This window comes from Oryctolagus cuniculus, chromosome 4 (assembly GCF_051225735.1).
Source record: "Oryctolagus cuniculus isolate XC-2025 breed Fujian yellow rabbit chromosome 4, ASM5122573v1, whole genome shotgun sequence".
Classification (NCBI taxonomy): Eukaryota; Metazoa; Chordata; class Mammalia; order Lagomorpha; family Leporidae; genus Oryctolagus; species Oryctolagus cuniculus.
In genome coordinates this window covers 82834008-82861934 of record NC_142870.1, presented here as the reverse complement: position 1 = coordinate 82861934, position 27927 = coordinate 82834008, and the positions used below count along the sequence as shown (strand labels likewise).

At 46.4% G+C, this 27927-nt stretch overlaps 1 protein-coding gene and 1 pseudogene across 5 annotated transcripts in view; one reads left to right on the top strand and one right to left on the bottom strand.

The window, feature by feature from the left end:
• RNF168 (ring finger protein 168) overlaps nucleotides 1-2970 on the top strand; it is a 43327-nt gene extending 40357 nt beyond the window's left edge. For all 5 annotated transcript variants that reach the window (XM_002716403.6, XM_089331927.1, XM_089331925.1 and 2 more), the window contains one exon: nucleotides 66-2970. In XM_002716403.6, the coding sequence (XP_002716449.2) occupies nucleotides 66-965 (900 nt within the window). In that variant the 3' untranslated portion in view covers nucleotides 966-2970. The remainder of the gene's footprint in view (nucleotides 1-65) is intronic.
• A 14973-nt stretch (nucleotides 2971-17943) lies between these two features.
• On the bottom strand, nucleotides 17944-20543 carry LOC100349087 (eukaryotic translation initiation factor 2A-like; annotated as a pseudogene).
• Nucleotides 20544-27927: the final 7384 nt, after the last annotated feature.

Genomic DNA, 27927 nt, shown 5'->3' with positions numbered 1-27927 from the left:
AGGTATGGTATCAGCATAATTAGACTTACATATTAAGATTTGATGTTTTCTCCTGTTTCCTGCAGGCAACTGATAGTAGTGATGTGAAAAACCCTACATGGCAAGACACAGACAGTGAAGATATGCCAACGCTTTCTCCGCAAATATACCTTGAAATTCAAGAACAAGGAGCAAAGTCTTCAGTGGAGTCGCCTATGCCTTGGTTATGTGCCTATGATACAGAAGGGTGCCTTGAAAGAGAAGTCAGAGCAGAACCAAACAATCATGATAAAGAATCACGTATCCTAAGTCAGGAGGGACCTAAGCCTGCAGCTGCTGACGCTAGAGAAGCCGAGGTGAAGCCTGGCGGCCACGTAGACAATGAATGCACACCATCAGTTGTAGAGTCCTGCCTCCTGATCAGTGAGGATGTTTCCAGAAGTAAAGACCAGCACTCTCCATTGGAAACAGCCAGCGATCCATGCCTTTGTGCCAAAAGAAGGAAAATACTTCCCACACCTTCCACAGAGCAAGAAGAAACGGAAATAACCTTCACCCAAAAACTGGTAGATTTGGAGCGTCTACTTTTTGAGAGACACAAACAGGAAGAACAAGATAGGTTATTAGCATTAGAACTACAGAAAGAGGTGGATAGAGAACAAATGAAACCAAATAGGCAAAAGGGATCCCCGGGTGAATATCATCTGCGAGCTACGTCCTCACCTCCAGACAAACTGCTAAACGGACAGGGAAGGAATCTGAGAGATAGGAACACCAACCGACAGACTGATAGAGAGCATTCAAGGCTGCGGAGAGGCTCCCGGTCTGAAAACTGGCAGCCCTCTTTGAAGATCCAGTTGAAGAATTCAGTTGTTAATGGAAGAAAGATGAGAAATTCTACCAGAGATAATTGTAATGTATCTAAAAGTGCTCCTAGTAATTCACAGAAAAGTATTTTCCAAATGTTTCAGAGATATACCAAATAATGCATAGTTAACCTGGATTGTGAATTTCTCTTCTATCCCAGAATCTGTAAATTTGTCATCAATTTCTGCTCTGTAGGCACACTCATTATCTTTAAAGGACTGTGGGTCACAAGGGAAGAATATACAAATGTACTTAGCAAAACTTGTAAGCAAGGGTCCCTGTAATTGCCATTGTTAATAACTGACCTCCTAAGTTCAACGGTTCTTAGAGATAGAAAATTGCCTTGACATCTTCACATGCCATTCTCTTTGCAAAAGCATGCTTATGACCTTTGCTTACCTTTTTGTCATGAGTACATCAAAGCAAGATTTCACTATAACAAATAGTTAAGAAACCCAAACTAGGTATCCTTGCTGCTTTTCTAGATATTTACAGAATGCGTGAAAGTATCTTCCATAACACTACAGTAATTAGTTTCCATCTCCAATTTCATAAAATTTGAAGCATTATACCATATCCTTTACTTTAAAATAGATTGGCACCAACATTAAATCAGGAAAGTTGGATATGAGTTGACAGGAAGTTGGACCACCCTTGTGTAAAAGGAGTTAAGAATTGAGACAAGGCTGAGTGGGGTAGATTGACCCTTTGGGAGCATTGGAACTGAATGGGCAGTCAGGAATTGGGTCCATAACAGGGTAACAAGATGCAGGTTGGCATATATTTGCCCCTTGTCCTTTGTTTGCCAAATGACACAGAAAGCATTTTAGTTTTATTACTTTTTACTCCATAGTATCTGGTGTCAAAATATTAGGTATTAAATTAACTGAAATTTTGGAAATTCAAATTTCTTTTAGTTCGTTCCAGGGGAAAAAAAGAGCTTACTGTACAGGAGTTATGTCACAGTGTCTTACGTTGTAGGACCTGATACAGAACTGTGTGCCTGTTTCCTTATCATTTGTATTGATATTAACTTTTATTTATGTTTATGGAAATAAATAAAAAGTATGATACTTGAATTTTGCCCTCTCTTAATTTCAAAAATTAAAAGACAGTGATTTCATTATATGAAATTTAGTTTAGAGACTGTTGCTTCATTAATATAAACAACTTTCAGCAACAAGCAACAATTTAACAGCATTTCTCCATTTAATGAAAACTAAAATAAAAATGCTCTAAAGCTAATTCTAGTGAAATTTATCAGTATTTGCATATTGTAAAATTTTTGGCCTCCATATTTTATAGTTGAAAGTCTTTTCATACTTGATGACATCTATGGAAATATTGATTAAATAACAATGAGTAAAATGTCCTTTCGAGTGAGTGCCTTCTAAATGTTGATGAGATCAAATGAAATATAGGCAAAACTAACCAAATTGGCTAAAATAGACTAAACTCCATCTTCTTGTTGAATTAATATTTTTTCTAAGATCAATTTCACCTTATGTTTTTGGATAGACATTGTTGGAAATCTTCAAATTGAAAGTTATCTGATTAAATCTTTCTGGAATAGTCCATGACCAAAAAGGGGAAACAAAAATAGCGCATGAAGCCGGCGCCGCGGCTCAATAGGCTAATCCTCCGCCTTGCAGCATCGGCACACCGGGTTCTAGTCCCGGTCAGGGCGCTGAATTCTGTCCCGGTTGCCCCTCTTCCAGGCCAGCTCTCTGCTGTGGCCCGGGAGTGCAGTGGAGGATGGCCCAAGTGCTTGGGCCCTGCACCCCATGGGAGACCAGGAGAAGTACCTGGCTCCTGCCATCGGATCAACGCGGTGTGCGGCCATTAGAGGGTGAACCAACGGCAAAAGGAGGACCTTTCTCTCTGTCTCTCTCACTCACTGTCCACTCTGCCTGTCAAAAAAAAAAAAAAAAAAAAAAAAAAAATAGCGCATGGTACAGTAATTTAGGATTTACATATTTAACTCCATACTCATTTGTGAAGAAGTCTTTCAGACTAAAGTTGGTTTGAAGATAAATTTTATTTCTTCGATAGTCTTTCTGCTATTCGAACCATGTATGCCTTTTTATTAGAAACTAATAAATGTTTTGTGTTAATGAGAGTGTATTGCTGCTGTTCTCTCATTGTGAAATGAATATGAGAATGTTGAATTTCTCAGGGAGTACTAAAGCTGTACAGATGTTGAGAACCTGGAAAATTAAAGTAATTACTGGAAATAAAAATAGAGTATTATGTATATTTTATCACAGTTTAAAAATAGATAGATTTGGGACCAGTACTGTGGTGTAGAAGGTTAAGCCTCCTTCTGCTGTGTCAGCATCCCATATAGGTACCAGTTTGAATCCCAGCTGCTCCACTTCCCATCCAGCTCCCTGATGTGTCTGGGAAAGCAGTGGAGGATGGCCTAAGTGCTTTGGCTCCTGCATCCATGTGGGAGACCCAGAAGAAAATGTTTTCAGATCAGCCCAGCTCCAGCCATGGTGGCCATTTGGGGAGTGAATCAGCAGGTCAAGCTTTTCTCTCCCTCTCTGCCTTTCAAATAAATAAATCTTTGTTAAAAAATGAAATACAGGCCGGCGCTGCGGCTCAATAGGCTAATCCTCCGCCTTGCGGCGCCGGCACACCGGGTTCTAGTCCCGGTCGGGGCGCCGGATTCTGTCCCGGTTGCCCCTCTTCCAGGCCAGCTCTCTGCTGTGGCCAGGGAGTGCAGTGGAGGATGGCCCAAGTGCTTGGGCCCTGCACCCCATGGGAGACCAGGGAAAGCACCTGGTTCCTGGCTCCTGCCATCGGATCAGCGCGGTGCGCCGGCCGCGGCGGCCATTGGAGGGTGAACCAACGGCAAAGGAAGACCTTTCTCTCTCTCACTGTCCATTCTGCCTGTCAAAAAAAAAGAAATACATAGATTGGCTCCATTTAAAAAATTATATGCTGTGCATTCTAAAAACAACCATAAATGGAAATTGAAAAATATGGCAAAACTTGGGAAGAAATAGTTGCAGTGTATTATGAAGTGCTGATTTCCTTTATATACACATTAAGAAAAAAAATAATTGGAAAATTAGAGAAGTTTGTTTCCAGGGCAAGAGTCATGGCACAGTGGGTTAAGCTGATGCCTGCAACATTGGCATCCCATATCGAAGCACTGCTTGAAGTCCCCGCTGCTGGCTTTTCATCCAGCTCCTTGCTAGTCCACCTAGGAAGTCAAGGGGATGGCCACGGGTACTGGGATGCCTGCTCCTCATGTGGGAGACCTGGGGGGTAGTTCTGGTCTCCCGGCTTTATCCTGGCTCACTCCTGGCAGTGTGGCCAATTGGAACGTGAACCAGTAGATAAAAGATCTCTGTGTCGCTCCCCTCTCTCATGCTTCGTTTCAAATAAAATATTTTTTTAAAAGTGTTTCAAGGAACATTCTGAGAAAAAATGACTTTAAATTAAACATGTGAAAAGATGTATGATACCATTCATGTTAATAGAGATTTTTTCAGCCACCTTCACGTATGCTGAATGTTGTGTACGAAAATATTTTGTTATGGCATTGTTTATAATAAGCTTAGAAACAACTTTAATGACCATGTAGACATTAAATAAATGATGGTATAATGAGATAGTTTGAAAGCATGGGGGGTGGAGGAGCACTGTTGTGGTATAGGGGCTAAAGCCACCTTTGAGGCCACCATCCCATATGAGCACCAATTTGTGTTCCAATTGCTTCATTTCCCATCCAGTTCCCTGCTAATGGTCTAGGAAAAGCAAAGGAGGATGGCCCAAGTGCTTGATCTGCTGCCACCCATGAGGGAGACCCAGATGAAGCTGTTGGCATCAGCCTGGCTCAGCCCTGGCTGTTATGGATAAGAGATCTCTCTGTCTCTTTCACTCTAATTTTGACTCTTAAATTAACAAGTAAATAAATAAAAACATTTTCAGATATAAAAACACACATATACAAGTTATAAGATAGGAGGGGTCAGCATTGTGGTACAGTGGGTTAGGTCGCCAATTATGATGGTGGCAGGGGCCCAAGCACTTGGACCATTTTCTGCTGCCTTCCCAGGTACATTAGCAGGGAGCTAAAGAAGCGAAGAAGCCAGGACTTGAACCGCCACTCCGTGGGCCCCGGCATCTACATGGGGGACCCAGGTGGAGTTCCAGGTTCCTGGTTTCAGCCTGTCCCAGCCCTGGCCATTGCAGCCATTTGGGGAGTAAACCAGCAGATGGAAGACTCTCTCCCCTCCCCTCCCCTCCCCTCCCCTCCCCTCCCCTCCCCTCCCCTCCCCTCTCCTCTCCTCTCTCCCCTCTGTGTAACTCTGCCTTTTAAATAAATAAATCCTTAAAAAGAAAAAAAACAATATTTCAACAGAGGGTGTTCAGTCAAGGGATTTGGTTTCACAGGTGTTGCAGCAAAAGAGACCACAGAGGTATCCTGAAGATGGTAACGGTTGGAAGTGGCCACCACCCTCACGGCCAAGAAACACAAAGGGCTTCGGTTTCTAGAATGCAGGCGCCCGGGACATGGGGAAAAGTGGCCCCTGCAGACTGGGCGTGCAGGCCTTTGAAAGAGGAAGTGCCTCCCAGCAGCCGCCGGTACCTCCGAGGCAGCCCAGTGGGTCCACATCTGAAAGAGCTGAAAGCCGTTGGAGTCAACTGCCATTGCAGGCTCAACACTGACAGGAAACAGCAAAACCCTAGAAGGCTCCTTCCCTTTCCTTGGATCTCCGACTAGAGAGCCTGATAGGACACCGGCTGGCAAAGCAGTCGGGAAATATTTTTTACATCAGAGCAGGGTTTAAAATGGCAGTTTCAGAAATGAGAGGCAGGGGGAAAGAAAGCACACCGCAGACGTTTTTCTTTTTTTAATAAAGATTTATTTATTGGGGCTGGTGCTCTGGCATGGTGGGTAAAGCCACCGCCTGCAGTGCCGGCATCCCATATGGACAATGGTTCCAGTCCCGGCTGCTCCACTACCAATCCAGTTCTCTGCTAAGGCCTGGGAAAGCAGTGGAAGATGGCCCAAGTCCTTGGGCCCCTGTACCCATGTGGGAAGACCCGGAGTGTTCTCCTGGCTCTTGGCTCCTGGCTTCAGATTGGCGCAGCTCCAGCCTTGTGGACAACTGAGGAATGAACCAGTGGATGGAAGACCTCTCTCTGCATCTCCTTCTCTCTGTGTGACTCTGACTTTCAAATAAATAACTACATCTTTTTAAAGAGAGAGAAAAAAAACATCTTCCATCCGCTGGTTCACTCAACAAATGGCTGTAACAACCAGAGCTGTGCCAGACAGGAGCCGGGAGCTTCATCCGGGTCTCCCACATGGGTGCAGAGGCCCAAGCTCTTGAACCATTTTCTGCTTTCCCAGGACTTTAGCAGGGAGCTGGATAGGAAGTGGAGCAGCCGGTGCCTACAGCCGGCACTGTAGGCGATCGCTTAATCTGCTATGCCACAGCACTGGCCCTCGATTTTTTTTAAATAGATTCTGAGACTCACATCTGAAATTTTTAAAACAAAAACCTGTAAAACTCCTCTCTTGACAAGAGGGAGAGGTCTTTGGGGCAATGATGCTTATCTGCAAATTCCCAGGACCGGATCAATGGGAGAAAAGCGAGAATCTTCAAGGGCCTGTAGAAAGCCCTCCCAGTTGTTTGTTTTGTCCTTGCTCGGCCAGAGCTGATGATGCAGAGAGCATCTTATAAACAAGGTGTGATTTCTTCCATTGGCAAATGCTCAGAAAACTTACACTTAAATCTTTTATTTGTGTAAAACTGACAACTACCTAGATATAGCTGGTACTTTTTTTAAAAAAGACTTATTTATTTATTTATTTGAAAGAGTTACACAGAGAGAAGGAGAGGCAGAGAGAGAAAGGTCTTCCATCACTGGTTCACTCCCCAGTTGGCTGCATGGCCAGAGCTGTGCCGATCCGAAGCCAGGAGCCAGGAGCTTCTTTCGGGGCTTCCAAGTCAGTGCAGGGGCCCAAGGACTTGGACCATCTTCTACTGCTTTCTCAGACCATAGCAGAAAGCTGGATTGAAAGTTGAGCAGCCAGGACTCGAACAGTTACCCATATGGGATGCCGGCATCACAGGCAGCAGCTTTACCCTCTATACCACACTGCCGGCCACTTAACTGGTGCTTTTTAAAGAATTATCAAAAAAAATTTTCAGGGCCAGCATTGTGCCATAGCAAATCCTGGCATTGATGCCACCTGCAATGCCAGGATCCCATATGAGCACTAATTGTTCAAATCCTGGCTGCTCCTGGCTTCAGATCAGCGCAGCTCCAGCCATTGCCGCTAATTGGAGAGTGAATCAGCAAGTGGAAGACATATCTCTCGCTCTCTCTACTTCTCTCTCTGTGTAGCTCTGATTTTCAAATAAATAAATCCTTATATATGTGTGTGTGTGTATGTGTATATGTATGTATGTGTGTGTATAAAATGATATATGTATGTATAAAATGAAATATGTATGTGTATGTATGTGTGTAAAATGATAACCCAAGTGCTTGGGCCCCTGTACCCTTGTGGGAGACCCAGAGGAAGCTCCTGGCTCCTGGCGTCAGCCTGGCCAGCCCTGACCATTCTGGCCATCTACCTAAAGATCTAAATCTTAGTTAACTCTCATATTTTTTAGCCTGTTCCCTGTTCTTATTAGCACCAAAGGAAAAAATTTAAAGTTATTTATTTGAAAGGCAGAGTTACAAAAAGAAAGGGAGAGAGAGAGATTCTTCCATCTGCTGGTTCACTCCCCAGATAGCCACAATGATCAGGGCTGGGCCAATATGAAGCCAGGAGCCAGGAGCTTCCTCTGGGTCTCCCACATGGGTGTAGGATCCCAAGGACTTGGGCCATCCTTCACTGCTTTCCTACACCATAGTAGAGAGCTGGATTAGAAGTGGAGCAGCTGGGGCTTGAACCAGTGTCCATATGGGATGCTGGCAGCATAGGCAGTGGCTTAAGCTGCTATGCCACAGCTCTGGCCCCAGCCCTTTCCTTTTTAGAAAAAGATTACTTATTTATTTATTTGGAAGTCATAGTTACACAGAGAGAGGTTTTTCATCTGCTGATTCACTCTCCCAGATGATCACAAAGGCCATGGCTAGGTCAAGCTAAAGCCAGGAGCCAGGAGCTTCTGCCAGGTCTCCCACGTGGGCGGGTGGCAGAAACCCACGTACTGGGCCATCCTCTGCCGCCTTCCAGGCACATTAGCAGAAAGCTGGATTGAAAATAGAGGCGGGACTCAATCCAGGCATTTGATATGGGATGCATGTGTCTCTAGTGTAGCTTAACCCACTGTACCACAATGCCTGCCCCACATGCCCTAATTTCTAAGGCAATCAAAAAGGTTTTGAATTAACCACTCTTCTTTTCTTTGGCTTAAAAATTATGTATCGGGGCTGGCACTGTGATGTAGCAGGTAAAGCTGTCGCCTGCAGTGCCAGAATCCCATATGGGCGCCGGTTTGAGTCCTGGCTGCTCCACTTCCAATCCAGATCTCTGCTATGGCCTAGGAAAGCAGTAGAAGATGGTCCAAGTCTTTGGGCCCCTGCACCTGCGTGGGAGACCTGGAAAAAGCTCCTGGCTCCTGGCTTTGGATGGGCTCAGCTACCACTGTTGTGGCCATCCGGGAGAGTGAACCAGTCAGTGGATGGAAGACCTCTCTCTCTCTCTCTCTCTCTCTCTCTGCTTCTGCCTCTCTGTAACTCTGCCTTTCAAATAAATTAATAAATCTTTTTAAAGAAAAAAGTTTGTATCAAGGCTGGCACTATAGTGTAGTGGGTAAAGCCACTCAGCATCCCATATGGGCACCAGTTTGAGCCCCAATTGCTCCACTTCTGATCCAGCTCCCTGTTAATGTGCCTGGGAAAGCAGCAAAAGATGGCCCAAGTGCCTGGGCCCCTCCTACCTACATGGGAGGCCCAGAAGAAGCTCCTGTCTTCTAGTTTTGGATGGGCCCAGCTCTGGCTATTTTGGCTATTTGGGGAGTGAACCATCAGATGGAAGATCTCTCTCTTCACCTCACTCTCTGTCTCTCCCTCTCTCTGTGTCTATAACCCTGACTTTCAAATAAATAAATAAATCTTTTTTAAAAATTATGTTATCAAGTACTTTTTAAAAAAACTTGGTGGCTTGTGCATTAAATACCTTTTGACATTCTACCTTCATTTTATGGAATGCCCTTTGTGTTTCTCTGCTGGTGTTTGAGAACTGTTACTTAGAGAATGCATTTATTTTGAATGAGATTGAAGTGTTTTTGGTCCCCCCCCCCCAATATTCTGGCCCATTTGTATTTATTTTTCTGCTGGAGTTATTTGCTTATGTTTCTATTGTATTGTTGATTTTTCTCTTCTCAGTTTCTAAGCCCCCCCCCCTTTTTTTAAGATTTATTTATTTATAAGGCAGACCTATAGAGAGGCAGAGGCAGAGGCAGAGGCAGAGAGAGAGGTCTTTGATCTGCTAGTTCACTCCCCAGATGGCCACAACAGTGGTAGCTGAGCCCATCCAAAGCCAGGAGCCAGGAGCTTCTTCAGGGTCTCCCACATGGATGCAGGGGCCCAAGGACTTGGGCCATCTTCTACTGCTTTCCCAGGCCATAGCAGAGAGCTGGATGGGAAGTGGAGCAGCCGGTTCTCGAACCGGCATCCAAATGGGATTCCCGCACTGCAGGCGGCAGATTTAACCGCTCCGCCACAACGCCAGCCTCTAAGGGCCCTTTTTGTATCAAGAAGATTGACCCTTCCTATTCACGAGTTACCAAAAATAACCCTTGCATGAGAGTAAGGGTTCTCACCTACTCCCAGGAAAAGATTGTTCTGGAGCCCTGACAACAAGTAACCGGCAGAACAGGCCGCAAGCCCTCTCTAGACTATCCGTGACGGCCGGGTTCGTTCAATGCAAGTCTGAAACACCACCAGTCAGCGACAGACTCATGCTTTGAAAATCAGCTCGTCCTCGGGCGTCTCACAGCTGATGTCATCCACTCCTCCCCTGTAGTCAACACAACCAGCGCCGTCACACTTCCTAGACCCCGACACGGATCAGGGTTTGCTTTGTGCAGCGTAATTATGCCATCAGCACACCTCTCCCGTACTTAAATTACAAACTGACTTGGGAGTCTTAATTACCAAGTATGGGCTCATATTTGGACTTTCTCTTTTTTAAAAGGTTTCTTTTTTAAATTACATTGAAAGGCAGAGTGAGAGAGAGAGGGAGAGGGGCAGAAGAATCTTCCATCTGCTGGTTCACTCCCCAGATGGCTACATTGGCAGGGGTTGGCCCAGGATCCATCCAGGAGCCTGGAACTCAATCTGGGTCTCCTTCTTGGGTGACCGTGACCCGAGTACTTGGGCCCTGTTCTGCTGCCTTCCCTGCACATTAGCAGGGAGCGGAACTGGAAGCAGAGAGGCCGGAACTCCACCCGCGCTCTGATGCGGGATGCTGGGCTCCCAGGTGGCAGCAACCCCTGGTGCCACTGCACTGGCCCTACATTTTGACTTTTGTCTTTGACTCTGATTGGGAATCCTTTTGTTTGTTTGCCATGCTGCAATTTTTTTCTTTATATAGCTTCCTTCAATCTTTTGTAGAATGGATCTGGAATTTTTTGTTAGAAGGATTTCCTCTCTGCAAAACTGATTTCTACCTCCTCCCACCAATACATGTGTGATTTGCTTTGTTTTATTTTTTTAAATCAACAGCAGGCATTTATTTCTGAACTCCGGGTGCCAGAAGTCCAAGATCCAGCACTGCAGAGCCAGTGCCTGCTGAGGGTCCCTTTGCTGGCTCACCCCTGGCACCTCCACCTGGCGGAAGGGGGTGCTGGCGCCCTCTGGATCCCTCTTACGAGGGCCCTAATCCTCTTCATGAGGACCCAGCCTTCAGGACCCATCACCTCCTCATCCACCACAGCCAAGGTGAGATTTCAGCCTCTGAACTGGGCGCGGGAGGGGAGGGGGACGGCCATTCAGTCTGTTGCAGACATCCAGTGAGTATCTGGGGAAACTTTTGGTAAATAGTGTAATGGAGCCGCAGAATGAACAGAGAAGGAACCATGGAAATATTCCTTTTCGGACTGATCCCTCTGCTTCACCAGCACTCTGGGCATGCATTATCCTACATAAAAGTCTTACTGCTCCCCGGGAGACCCAGCGGGCTGCTAGGCAGCAGTCTCCTGGCAGCCACTGCTTCTCTGGGAGGCATTTCATTCGGAACCGCCCGGTCTGTGAGCCGAGGGGACCTGTTGCATCATTCCGTAATCCCGTTTTCTATTTCACCCTGCCTGCCTGCACCTCCACCTCAGCAGTGAGAGCAAAGTCCTTGACCACTGGGGGACAGCTAGCTGGGGAACCCGCCAAGACTCCCCCCGGGGCCAGGATAAGGGTATTTTTAAAATTCATTTGAAGGGCTGGTGCTGTGGCGTAGCAGGTAAAGCTGCCACCTGCAGTGCCGGCATCCCATATGGGCGCCAGTTCAAGTCCCGGCTGCTCCACTTTTGATCCAGCTCTCTGCTGTGGCCTGGGAAAGCAGTAGAAGATGGCCCAAGTGCTTGGGCCCCTGTGTAGGAGACCCAGAGGAAGCTCCAGGCTCCTGGCTTCTAATCAGCATAGCTCCAGCCATTGCAGCCAGTTGGGGAGTGAACCAGTGGGTGGAAGATCTCTCTCTCTCTCTCTCTCTCTCTCTCTGCCTTTCCTTCTCTCTGCAACTCTTTCAAATAAATCAATCAATCTTTTTTAAAAATTCACTTGGTGTTTAACCTGGCATAGCTGGTGAGGTATGGGCCAACTTTTTTCACTGTTTAGGAGAAAGGGAAGGGATTATTTGCAGTTCTACACACTTGACACGGGGATGGTGGCCACGGTTTTGTGAAGGAAGAACCCGAGATCCAGGCAGTTTCCCTGGATTTCCCAAGATGGTTCTGACAGGAAATGGAAAAAGCCAAGATGTGTATCCAGATCAGAGTCCACCGCCCATACCCTCTCAGGAAGGTTGTGCTGCCTTGTGAAGCACAAATTCTATGAAGCGTGAGGATTAAATGTACCCGTATGCCACCTGACTTTTATAAGTCACATTTCCTTCTGGGGGTGAACGCTGGTGCTGAGATCTCCCACCCTGCAGGGGGAGGAGCGAGCTGCGCCAGGGCGACGCTGAGGACGCGCGGAGCAGCCGCGCTGCGGAGGCGGGCACGAGCCGGAGGACCTCGGCCTGCGCTTCCGCCCGCGGACGCCAGGGGGCAGACTCTTCTGAGGAGGGAGTGGGGGCTCGGCCAAATCCCGTGCAGACCGACCAGCGTTGGCAACTCTGAGGTCTCAGAGGCGCCAGCCGAAGTGGGCTGCCTGTGGCGTGAGCAGGGATCTGACAGGAGCTATCCCGAAGTGAGTGAGACGAGAGAAGTCAGGTTCTGAAGGGGCTGAGAGAGCAGGGAACAGCTGGAATGGGACGAGGAGACCCGGTGCCCGTGACCAATGTCAGCTCAGAAGCCCCGGTTGTAAGGGAACGTTTACATATAGGAGTGCGTGGAAAACAGTTAAAAGCTAAGTTTATTTGAGGGCAGATGTTTTGAAATCCATGCAGTTTTTTATGATGTGCATTGTCCATGAGCTTTAAATAATTTATTTGAAAGAGTTACATAGATAGATAGATACATTCACTCCCCAAATGGCTGCAGGAGCCAGGAACCTCTTCTGGGTCTCCCAGGTGGGTGCAGGGACCCAAGCACTTGGACTATCCTTCCCTTTCCTCCCAGCCACATTAGCAGGGAGCTGGATCAGAAGTGGAGTACCCCAGACTCGAACCAGCTCCCATGTGGAGTGCCACAACCCCCCTGTCCCCCCCCCCAGTGCCGATCTCTTTACATGAGCTTTTTTTTTTTTAATATCTTATTTATTAGAAAGGCAGAGTTACAGAGAGGGAGAGATACACAGAAATCTTCCATCCTCTGGTTTACTCCCCAGTGGCTGCAACAGCTGGAGCTGGGCCAATCTGAAACCAGGAGCCACGACCTTCCTCAAGGTCTCCCATGTGAGTGCAGGGGCCCAGGCACTTGGGCCATATTCTGTTGCTTTCTGAGGCACATTAGCAGGGAGCTGGATCAGAAGTGGAGCAGCCCAGACTCGAGCCAGCGCCCCTTTGGGATGCCAGCACCACAGGCAGCTTTGCCCGCGGTGCCACAGTGCTGGCCCCTTTCCATGAACTTTTTAAAGATCCCTCATGCAGTACTCACAGACAAGAGGAGGGAGAGATTTTTTCCCATTGGAGAAAAGATGGCTTTTCCGTCAGGAGACAGAAAGAGGAACCAGGATAAGTGTATTTGCGTGTAAATTTGTGGGTCTAGTGGTATAAATCATGGGAGTTTTGCCTGATAGTTCTAGCTTTCCCAGTCTCAGCTGAAAGCGATTGAGAGGGTGGCCGCTTAGGCTACCTGCTGCTGATTTGAGGGGTGAGAAACATAAAGAGTATCTCTTTGGCTTTAGCTGCCTCTTACGCTACCTGCTGCTGTAGCGACCACTTCTTCCTGGACTCTGAACAGCTTCTCCTGTTTGCTACCACAGAGCGCCTGATCTCACACCTGTGCCAGGGGCCAGGTCCGGGATTGGATTTTACCTACTTGCAGGCTAAAAAGTTAATTACTGTTTCCTAGATATTGGCAGAAGGCATGAGATTCCTGGGTCAGAGAATCCATGTGTCATTCTCATGGCACAATAAGAAGCCTGAACATCAGATTAGTATGATTAGGAGTCACGGTTGGAGAGAAGCAACACTTAATCGGGTGAACTTGTTCTTGCACTTCAATCGAACCTTCTTGAGAGACCTCTGGAAGGAAGCTGAGGCCCCCTTGGGCAGTGATCTGCCAGGAAACTCAGTGTAAGGCTTGGAACATGAGGTTGTGCTTCTAGGTGCCTGTAGATAGTGTATGGGGAAGTAGCAAGCCAGGGGTCTAGAGTTAGATAGCCATGCACTCAAATTCTGCTTCCAGCTGTGTAGCCCTGCCTGGCCTGAATGTTTCCTAGACTGTAAAACAGAGACAAAAGGTATTCCTCTAAAGCCGTTGAAAAGGCTAAATGACATAGTGTATGTGTGACAGGATACATTTCTGAAATATTAGCCAATATTTTACCCTGACCTTGAAATATCTGGTCTCCCATTTAATCAGCTGGGCTATTTGCCATTTATTCCTGCATGGAAAGATTCATCTAGGAGGAATTAGCAGTTAGTTTTAGGCTTTTGAGTCTTGAAAATCTAGTGTTCAGAGAGGGCAAGAAAGAACTCAACAGAAGAACAATAGATTTGGGAGAATACCCATTGTTGAGTAAGACAGGATTCCCCGACCTCAGAGCAAATGAAGGTTCCCTGGACTGGGAGAGGAGAAGCATTACAGGTTCAGGTGAAGTGTGTATCTCTGGAGAAGGAGAGCTTGTGCCCCAGACTCCCTTGTGTCTCAGAAGCATCCCCCAAATAATACGGAAACAGAGAACCTTAGACAACCTCGGAGCTTCTCTGGCCCAGGCAGGAATTAGAGCAGCAGAACATTCCCTGTGTGCTCAGCAGGGACCTTTGGACCTAAAGGAATTCTACAAATGAGGACAGAGAAGCACTAAGCAAGAGATATGTTGGGATGGTATCATAAGATGGTGGCGTATGGCTCTGTGGTGTAAGGGTTAAGCCACCTACTGCAGTGCTGGAGTCCCATATGGGCTCCAGTCCTGTCCCTGCTGCTCTGTTTCTGATCCAGCTCCCTGCTAATATGCCCGGGGAAGCAATGGAACATGACCCGACGCACCTATGTAGGAGACCCCAAGGAAGCTCTTAGCTCCTGGCTTCAACCTGGTCCAGTCCTGGCTGTTGTGGCTATTTGGGGAATGAACCAGCAAATGGAAGATTCTCTCTCTCTCTCTCTTTCTCTCTCTTTCTTTCTTTCTCTCTCCCCCTCTCTTCCTGTAACTGCCTTAGAAGAAAGATTTATTTATTTATTTTGAAAGGCAGAATTATAGAGAGTAAGAGGCAGAGGGAGAGAGGTCTTCCATCTGCTGGTTCCCTCCCCAGATGACCGCATCAGCCAGGAGCCAGGAGCCAGGAGCCAGGAGCTTCTTCCAGGTCTCCCACGTGGGTGCAGGGGCCCAAGAACTTGGAGGACCATCTTCTGCTGCTTTCCCAGGCCATAGCAGAGAGCTGGATAGGAAGTGGAGCAGCCAGGACTCCAACCGGTGCCCACATGAGATGCTGGCACTACAGGCGGTGGCTTCACCTGCTACGCCACAGCGCCAGCCCCAATAAATAAATTAAAAAATATATAGGTGGGCCGGCGTCGTGGCTCAATAGGCTAATCCTCCACCTGTGGCGCCGGCACACTAGGTTCTAGTCCAGGTCAGAGCGCCGGATTCTGTCCCAGTTGCTCCTCTTCCTGTCCAGCTCTCTGCTGTGGCCCGGGAGTGCAGTGGAGGATGGCCCAAGTGCTTGGGTCCTGCACCTGCATGGGAGACCAGGAGAAGCACCTGGCTCCTGGCTTTGGATCAGCGCAGTGCGTTGGCCACAGCGGCCATTGGGGAGTGAACCAATGGAAGGAAGACCTTTCTCTGTCTCTCTCTCTCACTGTCCACTCTGCCTGTCAAAAAAAAAAAAAATATATATATATATAGGTGGTGGCGTGACTAGATGACAAAGGTCACATGGGTGCCAAAGCAGAAGTGTCTGTGTGTGTCTGTGTGTGTTTACGCTAATGGAAAGCCCCCCAAGAATTTATGTATAACACAAGGTAAAGCATGAGGAAACCAGCTTAACTGAAATAAAATTTTTGTTTCCCCAGATGGAGTTAACAATATAAATAAAGTTGAATCATAGAAACATAAAGGTATAGTACAACTACTTCTGGCTCAAGATTAGTATCAGCTACTTTTTAAAAAAATTTTTTTTATTTATTTGAAAGGCAGTTACAGGGGTGGGGAGCAGAAACAGAGATATCTCCCCCAAAACAGTCGCAACGGCCACAGCTGAGCCAGGCCGAAGCCAGGAGCCAAGAGCTTCTTCCAGGTCTCCCATATGGGTGCAGGGGCCCAAGTGCCTAGGCCATCCTCTGCTGCTTTCCTAGGTGCATTAGCAGGGAGCTGGAGTGGAAGTGGAGCAGTGGGACTCAAAGCTGCAGCCATATAGTTTGCCGGCATTGCAGGCAATGGCTTTACACACTACACCACAATGCCAAACCCTGGTATCAGCTATTTGTGTAGCTATTCTAGGATATTAGAATTTGGGGGCAGCATATAACTGTCTAAGGACCACATACAAACTGGGAAATATTCTCACCTGTTTATTCCCAAAGGATGGATTCAGTGCAGTGAAAGAAGACTTTATTAATGGTCTTGCAAGCTCAGGTGCCTGGTAGGCAGGCACACTGAGGGTGGTTTCTAGCAAGCAATTTATTTCCAGCAGGCAGGTCCCTCCTCCTGTTCTTCACTGGCTAAGTACTATGTGGTTACAATCTTCCTGGACGTCACCTGTATTTCCATCTGTTGTAGTTTTGCTAAAGTTCTATTGGCTCAACGCCTTGTTTGCTTCAGGACTTTCCAGGTGCGTGTACTTTGTGGTTTGTAACCTGGCTGGTTACGCTGGCTACTTGTGACTGTCTATACTTCTGCAAGCTATTATGCTAGCTAGTTGTTAGTAATTTTCAGGTGAACACTTTAATTTGAAAATGAACCAAATGGGGACTGATGTTGTGGCGTAGCAGGTAAAGCTGCTGCCTGCAGTGCTGGCATCCCATATGGGTGCCAGTTTGTGTCTCAGCTGCTCCACTTCCAATCCAGCTCCCTGCTGATGTGCCTGGGAATGCAGTGGAAGATGGCCCAAGTCCTTGGGGCCCTACCATGCATGTGGGAGACCCTGATAAAACTCCTGGCTCCTAGCATTGGCCCTCCCAGCCCTTTGCCTCGCCCTCTCTCTGTAATTCTGACTTTCAAATAAATAAATGAGTCTTTAACAACAACAACAACAACAACAACAACAACAACAAAAGAGCGAGAGAGAGAGAAAGAAAGAAAATGAATCTTATGTCTTTACTTCTCACACATAGACTAGGTTTGGAGCTGTGTCATCCTGGGACAAAGGCCAGGATGTGTTATGAATTGGTGTGTGGAGATAAGATGAACTTTCAGAAGTTTGCTGATTTCAGAAACATCAATGAGCAGCAATGAGATTGAGCATGAAAGAGTCCGTCCCACAGAATGATTCAATTCCCTGGACAGACATAGGGTGATTGACAAGAGTGAGGGCGCCCTTATTATTAGAGTTCGCATTCATGTTTCACTTTCCTAAGTCGAGATGCCTGTCCTTGCTGAGGGTTGCCTTGTGCAACCTCACCCTCTGAAAGATGCGTTGAAGGACTTCCGGAGGGCCCCACTGCATGGTTAGGGTAGGGTTCTCGTCGGGTGATAGTCAAGGCTGCGGGGGATTCTGCAGTCGTGTTGAACGCTTGCATCGGCTGGCAGTCAGTGGCGGCTTGTTGGAAGGAAGCCTTAGTTCCTAGCGACACATGCCCTCCACACAATGGCTTCAGTGTGCTTGTGCCTGGCAGCTGGTTTTCCCCAGAGCAAGTGATGCAAGAGGAGCCATGTGGAAGCTGCGATACCTTTTATGACCACATCTTAGAAGTCTCATACTTCTGCCATATTCTTCTCATGAGAGGCAAATCATTAAACTGGCCCACCCTGAAGAAGAGAGGAATTCGATGCCTTTTTTCAATGCAAGGCCTGTCAAAGAATTTGTGGCTATTTTTTTTAATTTAAAATATCTTTATTCCTTTATATGGTAAATGCTGTCCCCTACTAACAAACAATGACATTTGTCTTTCAGTCTGTCAAGCATAGGTGAAAAATCCATGTATCTTTCTGCATTGCATATTGGCATGATATAGGATGCAGAATGGAAAAGTCAATTTAATAGACATTATTAAGTAATTTCACGCATGTGCAGAATCTTGAATAAATGCTTAAAACTGTAGAGCCACATTAAATGTGGGCATATGCATGTTCCATGTACACCAACGGGTCCAACACAAGAGGTGTGTGCACTGATTTCTGGTACGCAGCTTGCTTTCGATGACTTTAAATACCCAATTCCAAATCTTCCAACTCCTGAAGAAGAGCTGTCTCATTTTGAATTTTCTCCAATTGATTTTTTTTCTAGCTGTTTTCCACTTGCTGCTTGTTCTCTCCATTGTTCTATTGCTTTCAATTTCTTCTTTAGGTTCTCGGTATTTTTGTCTACCTCAGAGTCTCCAGAAGTTGACCGAGAGGTACTGTTTCATGGTGTGTTTTGTGGGACAGGAGTAGATGACAAGCTGGACTTTGTCACTTCTTGCTTTCTGCTTTGTGGCTCTCTTAGTTTCATGCTTCCTTTGATTTTTAAAGGCTGTTTTTGATAAGGGTTTATCATTTCCTGGTTTTGGCTTCATAATGTGAGGTGGCTCCTCTTCACGCAGCTTGGAATTGGTGACTGGTTTATTTCCCTTTTTAAAGATTTATTTATGTGGGGCCGGCGCCATGGCACAGTAGGTTAATCCTCCGCCTGTGGCGCCGGTATCCCATATGGGCACCGGTTCTAGTCCTGGCTGCTCCTCTTCCAATCCAGCTCTCGGCTGTGGCCTGGGAAAGCAATAGAAGATGGCCCAAGTCCTTGGGCCCTGCACCTGCATGGGAGACTGGGAAGAAGCACCTGGCTCCTGGCTTCGGATTGGCGCAGCTCCAACCGTTGCGACTATTGGGGAGTGAACCAACGGATAGATAACTTTTCTCTCTGTTTCTCCCTCTCACTGTCTGTAACTCTACTTCTCAAATATTTATTTGTTTGAAAGGCAGAGTTACAGAGAGGCAGAGAGAGAGAGAGAGAGTTTCCCACCCACTGGTTCACTCCCCAAATGGCTGCAACAGCCAGAGCTGGGTTGACCTGAAGTCAGGAGCCTGGAGCTTCTTCCAGGTCTCTCACATGGGTGCAGGGGCCCAAGGACTTGGGCCATCTTCTACTGCGTTCCCAGGCCACAGCAGAGAGCAGGATTTGAAGTGGAGTAGCTGGGACTCGAACCGGTGTCCATATGGGATGCTGGCACTGCAGGTGGCAGCTTTATGTGCTGCCTCAGAGTGCCGGGCCCCAGTTGGTTTATTTCTTAAATCAGGGGGTCTATAATTGTTACAACTTTAGGTTCCTCACAGGGTACTTCACTTGGAACTGCTTGGTAAGTTATTGTTTTTGCTGGAAATATTCCATCCAAAAATGGCTGCCATGAAACTGGCCACAATTCTCCATTTGAGGACACATCATGATTGTTCAAGACAGAGCCAGTGTAATGCAAATCTTATCCCCATTATTAACATGTAACCTGGAAGCACACGTGACTTTTTTTTTTTTTTTTTTTGACAGGCAGAGTGGCTAGTGAGAGAGAGAGACAGAGAGAAAGGTCTTCCTTTTGCCGTTGGTTCACGCTCCAATGGCCGCTGCAGCCGGTGCACTGCGCTGATCCGATGGCAGGAGCCAGGTACTTCTCCTGGTCTCCCATGGGGTGCAGGGCCCAAGCACTTGGGTCATCCTCCACTGCCTTCCCGGGCCACAGCAGAGAGCTGGCCTGGAAGAGGGGCAACTGGGACAGAATCCGGCGCTCTGACCGGGACTAGAACCCAGTGTGCTGGTGCTGCAGACGGAGGACTAGCCTATTGAGCAGTGGTGCCGGCCTAATGTGACTGTTAAAATATCCTCACCACCTGGGTACTGAGCAAGATTCATAGAATTAGAAGCCACTGGTTTAGAAATCAACTTGTAGGTTTTAACATCCCACACTTCCATTTGTCCTCTCAGAGTTCCAAATCCAGCTAGTACTATTATATGTCCATGAAGGCTATAGTAGGCTGCGTTCCAAGGACCAGTTCCAAAGTCAAACACAGGATCACATTTCAAGTTGAAAATTGTTGCTTTGGCAGGCATAAAACCATAAACAGCACAAAATTCAGTGGAACTAGAATCCCAAGCTACATCATACATGGAGCCACCTTTTGGTCATTGCACTTTCTCCATTTGTTGCAATGTAATGCAGCTGTCTATTCCCCATAATAGGAAGCTCCTGTCTTGTCAACATCTGTACTAGCTCTTCCCAAGACAGCAGTAGCTTGTTTATTCTGCAGCATTGTAACCCTATCAGCCTTAGAGAAACTTTCATTAGCTAAGCTGCATGAGATCCACCAAAGTTGGGGTATGGATACAATCTAACAAATAGAGGTGCACCTTTACTTCCTGAACATAGATAGCCACCTTGTATGGTGGGGGTGGGGTCTAGTGATACCTTGTGGCTAATATTTTAAAGCCCCTACAGGTATCATCACTAACCCAGCTTCTGAGCTGCTTTGTAAGAGGGTGTTCCTGTGGAATCTAATCTGTGGAAAATTAACCAGTCTCATCCACAGGAAGGTGAGGGACCGTGTGGATGAGGAGTAATTTTCTCTGCCCTGTAACACAGTCATGACCAATCAGAAAACTGCAGAAATCTGCTGGGGGTTTTTGAGAAAGTTTTTGCTTTGCCCTTCCCCTCCTTCCCGCCTTCAACACTGTGTGATGGCTGCAGCTACAAACTTTATCTTGCAAATGTGAGCAAAAGGCCAAGAGGCAGTGGCCTTACCTTTGCTGAACCTGGGCCAGCCTCCCTGCCTCTTGACATCATGTTGCATGGGACGAGAAACAACTCTCTGTTACTAAAGCCACTGAGGGGTCAAGTTTTCTGTTATTTGCAGCCAAAACCATTTTTAACGAATGCCACTGACTTAATAGAAAACAGGGGGGAAAAGTCAATTTATGACTTTTGAATTTTAAAATCTTAACCTCAGGGTGGTAAAACAAAAACAAAAACCCAGAGTATGCACAATAGATTGAGGAGAATAATTAAGAGCTGGTAACTAGGCTACCCCATCCTTAGACTACGTAAAGATTCTCTGGTCTGGGAATCATAAAAGTTAAATTGAGTTATGGAAAAATAAAATTATATTTATTACATGAGTTTTATGCTAAGATTTATACTTATTATACAGCAACTCTCGTTTGACTGAAAACTTTATTTCTTTCTTGTCCTTTGATGCCTCACTATTATTCTCAAGTCAATAGTACTTGGGGTAATTTTCTGAAAATTCACTTTTCTTCTTGAGCTCTTGCTGGAAACCATCTTTTCTCTCTTCTTCTTCTTCTTTTTTAAATTGTTTATTTATTTATTTGAAAGGCAGAGTTAAAGAGAGGAAGAGGGAAAGAGATATCTTCCATGCACTGGTTCATTCCCTAAATGGCTGCAACATTCAGGGCTGGGCCAGGCTGAAGCCAGAAACCTGGAACTCCATCTGGTGTCCCCTCTGGGTGGCAGGGGCCTGAGCACTTGGGCCTTCTTCTGCTGTCTTCCCAGGTGCATTAGTAGGGAGCTGGATCAGAAGCAGAGCAGCAGGGGGTTCAAACTTGTGTTCGTGTGGGATGCCGACGTCACAGGCAGCAGCTTAACCTTCTGTACCACAACACCAGCCTGGAGACCACCTTTTTTCTCCTCCTAGACTTGGAGCCCTGAGGTTGCTCCTCACTTTTCTCTATTCTTTAGCTGCTTTGTCCACCCACTTTCTTCTGATTCTTTCCTCTCATTCTCTTCCTCCCCCTTTGCTCCTGAACCTTCCATTAGTGGGGCTGTGCGCGTCTTGAGTCCACGAGCCCTTCATCACAGTGCACCTGCAGCTTTGGTAAAGCTGATGGGGTGAGGGAAGGGGGTGGGATTCAGGCAGACATGGAAAATAATGAAAATTGTTGGATACTGTTTTAAAACAAGCAAACAACTTTTTAAAAAGGTATCACAGAACTGACACGAGAGTTAAGAAGTACTAGAACATAATCAAAGGAAAATGCAGTGTTGAAATCGCCTTTCTTTGAGGGTCGTTGCCAAATCTGGTAATGTTGAGCTACGATTTTCAAAGCCCTTTCGGCTGTGGACTAAAGAAGTCAAAGGCTGGAGCTGGCACTCTGCCATAGCAGGTTAAGCCACCTGCAGCGCTAGCACCCCATATGGGTGCCGGTTTGAGTCCCAGCTGCTCCACTTCTCATCCAGCTCCTTGCTCGTATGCCTGGAAAAGCAGCAGAGGATGGCTGCTTGGGCCCCTGAACCCACTTGAGAGACCCTGAAGAAGCTCCTGGCTCCTGCCTGGCCAAGCTCCTGCTGTTGTAGCCATTTGGGGAGTGAACCAGCAGATGGAAGACATCTCTCTCTCTCTCTCTCTCTCTCTCTCTCGGTCTCTAATTCTGCCTTCAAATAAATTTTTTTTTTAAAAGTCAAAGTCCAGGAGTGCCGTATTTTATGTATTTTTAATTTACTGAACCATTTAAAAATAAATCTCAAACATCTATTTTACCCCTAAATGATTACAGTACATCTCCTAGAAATAAGAGTACTCTCTCATCTATACCTACAATGTCATCATAACATGAAAGAGAATTATAATTTTCTGTCATCTCCTATTGGGTCCATATTAAAGTTTTAATTTTCTCCCAAAAATCTTTTATAGCTGTTTTTTTTTCCCTACCAAGATCAGGTCAATACATTGCATTTGTTTGCAATGTCTTTTTACTCTTTTTATCCGCAGCAGTTCTTTGTCCTTCTGCCTCCTCCCCGCCCCCCCATCCTCTGTGACTCTTCCTGCCTTTTTTACAGTTTAGAAACCAGGTATAGAAACTCGGTAATATTTTTCCAAGAATATGTTACAGGTGATATTGCATATTTCCTACATTTTACACTAGGAATACAAAATATCAGGTTTGTACACTCTTCTTTTTTAAAAGATTTATTTTATTTGTTTGAAAGGTAGAGTTAGAGAGAGAGAGAGAGAGTGAGAGAGAGATGGAGAGATCTTTCAAATGGCCGCAACAGCTGGGGCTGGGCCAGGACAAAGCCAGGAGCCAGGAACTGCATCCAAGTCTCCAATGTGGGTTCGGGGGCCCAAGCACTTGGGCCATTTTCCACTGCTGGATTGGAAGTGGAGTGGCTGGAACCGGTGCCTATATGGGATACCAGCGTTGCAGGCAGCAGCTTAACCCTTTATGCCACAGCACTGGCCCCTTGTATACTTTTTTTTTTTTTAAGATCTATTTATTTATTTGAAAGGTAGAATTATACAGAGAGAGAAGGAGAGGCGGAGAGAGAGAAAGAGAGAGAGAGAGAGAGAGGTCTTCCATCCACTGGTTCACTCCCCAACTGGCTGCAACGAGTGGAGCTGTGCCAATCTGAAGCCAGGAGCCAGGAGCTTCTTCTGGATCTCCCAAGTGGGTGCAGGGGCCCAAGGACTTGGGCCATCCTCTACTGCTTTTCCAGGCCATAGCAGAGAGCTGGATGGGAAGTGAAGCATACAGGACTCGAACTGGCACCCATATTGGATGCTGGCACTGCAGGCAGTGGCTTTACCCACTATGCCCCAGCACTGGCCCCTGTAATAATGTCAAGTTTGAACATTGGGTTAAGGAGGTGGTTGCCAGACATCTTCCCAAAATTGAAATTTAAAAATCACAGAACAGTTTGCTAGCCTCTTATATGGTTTTACTCACTATATAAGCCAGTAATTCTACACCTAGGTATTTTCCCAAAAGAAATGGAAACTTGTATTGTGCAGACACTTGGGCGAGAGTGTACAGCAGCTTTCATAATTGTCCCTAACCGGAAACAACCCAAATGCCTCTCACTGATGAAGGGATGAAGAGACTGATAATCCTGACAATGGAATCCTACTCGGCAGTAAAACAGAACAAAACACTGATACAAGCAACCACTTGATGAAGTTTAAATGCATTATGTCCAGTGCAAGACACCAGACTCAAAAGGTTAAATTCTGTTTATTCCATTTAGATAACATTCCATGAACAGAAAAAACCCTTAGGAACATAAACCCTACCCCTCAACCAAAATATTGTCAACCTAAATAACAACCAGAGAGAAAGTCTCCAAGGAAGAATGACATTCACCTGGAGACGGCAGAATATTGCAATGGAATACAAGTGCCGTTGTAAACTACATGCATACTTAAAGAGGTTGAGGCAAGGAGCAATTTTCAAAGGCAAAATGCAGAGGATTACATAAGATATTTGGAAACAATAATCCTTGCTACAAGAATCAATGGCAAGGATGGCATTGGCCCAAGATTAAACAGGCAGCTGTTGGGCAGATGTCCTTGCAGAAGTACTTTTTGTCTGAGGTTGTGGTGGCCTTTGTGCAAGGTTGTGGTTCTGGCAGTCTTTGTGAATAGTTCTTGTTACTCAGCATATGTGCATGAGATCCCCTTTCTCCATAACATCTCAGCTTCTTTTCTTTCTGTTTGGTTAGCACTTGTCAAAAGTGACTCCATTTTTCAAAAAAGATTTACCTATTTATTTAATGAAAGACAGAGTGACAGAGAGGTAGAAACAGGGACAGAGAGAGAGCCCTTCCATCTGTGGGTTCACTCCCCAAATGGCCTCAACAGCTAGGGATGGGCCAAAGCCAGGACCAGGAGCACCATCCTGGTGTCCCAGATGGGTGGCATGGGCCTAGGTACTGGAACCATCTTCTGTTGTTTTCCCAGGCACATTGTCTTGGAGCTGGGTTGGCAGTGGAGCAACTGGTACTTGAACCAGTGCTCTGATATGAGGTGCTGACATCACAAGTGGTGGCTTAACCTGCTGTGCCATAACACCAGCCCCCCAGAGTGACTCCATCAGGGCAGCTGTCACAGTACCAAGTTTTAAATTTGTTTTGGGAGATAGAAACTTCCAGGGGACACATATTCTTTGGTACTTTCTTAGTATCAAAGGCCTTGGAAAGGTTAAATATTATTCAGAAGGACTCTAGGTATAAAGATAAAAATCATAATACCTAGAATAAGGAAATGCCTGTCCCACAACGGAATATCCCTTTTTGGTGGTAGTCATATTGGGCTCACATGACACATACGGCAAAAATAACTGGGGTATTTTTATTCTTTGAATTTTATTCAAAGATTTAATTTATTTATTTGAAAGGTAGAGAGAGATCGATCTTGTATTTACCGGTTCACTCCCCAACTGGGGCTAGGCTAGGCCATAGCCAGGAGCCTGAAACTCCATCCAGTTCTCCCATGTGAGTGGCAGAAGCCCAAACACTTGGACCATCCTCCACTGATTTCCTAAGGCATTAGCTGGGAGCTGGATTGGAAATGGAGCAGCTGGTACTTGAACCCGTCGTCATATGAGATGCTGGCACTGCAAGTGGTGGCTTAACCCACTGTGCCACAACACTGGTCCTTGAACTTTATTTTTATAGTTGCTTTGCATACCACTTCCCAACCTTCTTATCAGCTTATTTTGTTTGGGTTCAATTCCTAGTTTTATTCTTTTTTTTTTTAAGATTTATTTATTTACTTGAAAGGCTGAGTTAGAAAGAGAGAGAGAGAGAGAGAAAGAGAGGTCTTCCATTCACTTGTTCACTCCCCAAATGGCCGCAACAACCAGAGCTGGGTTGATCTGAAGCCAGGAGCCTAGAGCTTCTTCCAGGTCTTCCACGTGGGTGCAGTGGGTGCAGGGGCTCAAGGACTTGGGCCATCTTTCTTTTGCTTTCCCAGGCCATAGCAGAGAGTTGGATTGGAAGAAGAGCAGTGGGACTTGAACTGGTGCCCATATGGGATGCCGGCACTGCAGGAAGTAGATTTACCCACTATGCCACATTGCAAATTTATTCTTATTTTACAAATGTTTTTAACTTTAATGAAGTCAATTTTATTATTTTTGACTTTATGGCTTGTGGTTTTTATCTTCATAAAAATCTTTTCTTGGGTCCAGCGCTGCGGCTTAGCGGGTTAAGCCGCCATCTGCAGCACCAGCATCCCATATGAGTGCTGGTCGATTCCTGGCTGCTCCACTTCTGATCCAGCTCCCAGCTAATGCACCTGGGAAAGCAGTGTAAGATGTCCCAAGTGCTTGGGCCCCTGTACCCATGTGGGAGACCTGGAAGAAGCTCCTAGCTCCTGGTTCCTGGCTTCGAATCCTCAGCTCCTACCATTGCAGCCATCTGGGGAGTGAATCAGAGAATGGAAGATCTCTTTCTGTGTCTTTCCCCCTCTCTCTGTAACTCTAACCTTCAAATAAAATCTTTAAAAAAAATTTTTCCCTTTTAAAATTTCCTTCCTTTGTTTATATTTTATTTTTTTAAAGATTATATTTATTTATTTGAGAGGTAGAGTTACAGGCAGAAGAGAGGGAGAGACCCAGAGAGAGGTCTGCCATCTGCTGGTTTACTCCCCAAATGGCTGCATCAGATCCTAAGCCAGGAGCCAGGAGCTTCCTCCAGGTCTTCTCACGTGGGTGCAGTGGCCCAAGCACGTGGGCCATCTTCTGCTTTCCTAGGCCATAGCAGAGAGCTGGATCAGAAGTGGAGCAGCCAGGACATGACCAGTGTCCTTATGGGGATGCTGGTGTCACGGGCAGAGGATTAACCTACTGCGCCGTGGCACTGGCCCTGTTTTTATTTTATTTGAAAGACAGAGACAGAGACAGAGATCTTCCATCTACTGGTTCACTTTCCAAATGACTGCTACAGCTGGGGCTAAGCCAGGCCAAAGCCAGGAGCTCAGAACTCAATCCAGGTCTTCCAGGAAGACCCAGGGACCCAAGTATTTGAGCCTTCACCTGCTGCCTCTGCGAGTGTACATTGGAAGGAAGCTAGAATAGGGAGCACAGCTGGGACTTGAACTCAGGCACACTGATAGGGGGCGGGGGAGTCCCAAACAGCAACTGAACTGCTATGGCAAAGCCCACTCTTTTCCTCTCTCCCTTCTTGCCTTCCTCTCTGTTTTTTTTTTTTTTTTTAAAGATTTATTTATTTGTTTGAAAGAGTTACACAGAGAGAAGGAGAGGCAGAGAGAGAGAGAGAGAGAGGTTTTCCATCAGCTGGTTCACTCCCCAATTGGTTGCAATGGCTGGAGTTGTGCCGATCCACTGCTTTCCCAGGCCATAGCGGAGAGCGGGATTGGAAGTGAAGCAGCTAGGACTCAAACTGGCACCCAGATGAGATGCTGACACTGCAGGCAGTGGCTTTACCCGCTACACCACAGCACCGGCCTCTCTCTCTCTCTCTCTCCCTCTCTCAAATAGCTACTATTTATTTGTGGCTGCCATTGTAGTGCAGCAGCTTAAAAAAGAATTTACTGGAGAGGCAGAGTGACAGAGCGGGAAGGAGAGGGGGAGGGGAGAGATATCTTCCCCCTGATGGTACATGGGTTCCCTAAACACCTGCAATAGCCAGGAACCAGGATCTATATCGGATCTCCCATGGAAGTGGCAAGGACTCAACTACCAGAGCCATGACCTGCTACCTCCCAGATCACATCAGCAGGAAGCTGGATAGGAAGCGGAGTAGTGGAACTCCAACTGGCAGTCCCCTATGTGTGCAGGCGTTCCAAGAAGCAGCTCGACCTGCTGCACCACAACACCCTCCCCATACTCCTCCGTCCTTAAAATATAAAGTCACCTTATTAAAATATCTGAGAAATTCTGTGTGATTTTGATAGGCATTAAGTTGATTTTGTTGATTAATATATACTGAAAACTGATGTCACCGTTAATATCGAGTCTTCCCATACATGAACACAGGGTATGGGATGTGGGCATCCTGAGCAGCGTCTTTACTGCTATGCCAAATGCCAGCCCCTCTTAGGTTTTTCTAGTAGATAAGCATATAGTCTAGAATAATAACAATTTTCCCTTTGTTAAAAATTATGTAGGAGCCGACATTGTGGCATACTGGGTAAAGCCACCCCCTGTAGTGCTGGCATCCCATATGGGTTCAAGTCCTGGCTGTTCCACTTCCAATCCAGCTCTCTGCTATGGCCTGGGAAAGCAGTAGAGGATGGCCCAAGTCTTTGGGACCCTGCATCCGCATGGGAGACCCAGAAGAAACTCTTGGCTCCTAGCTTCGGATTGGCTCAGCTCCAGCTGTTGCAGCCATTTGGGGAGTGAATCAACAGATGGAAGACTCCCCCACCTCTCTCTCTCTTTCTGCCTCTCCTTTCTCTGTGTAACTCTGCCTT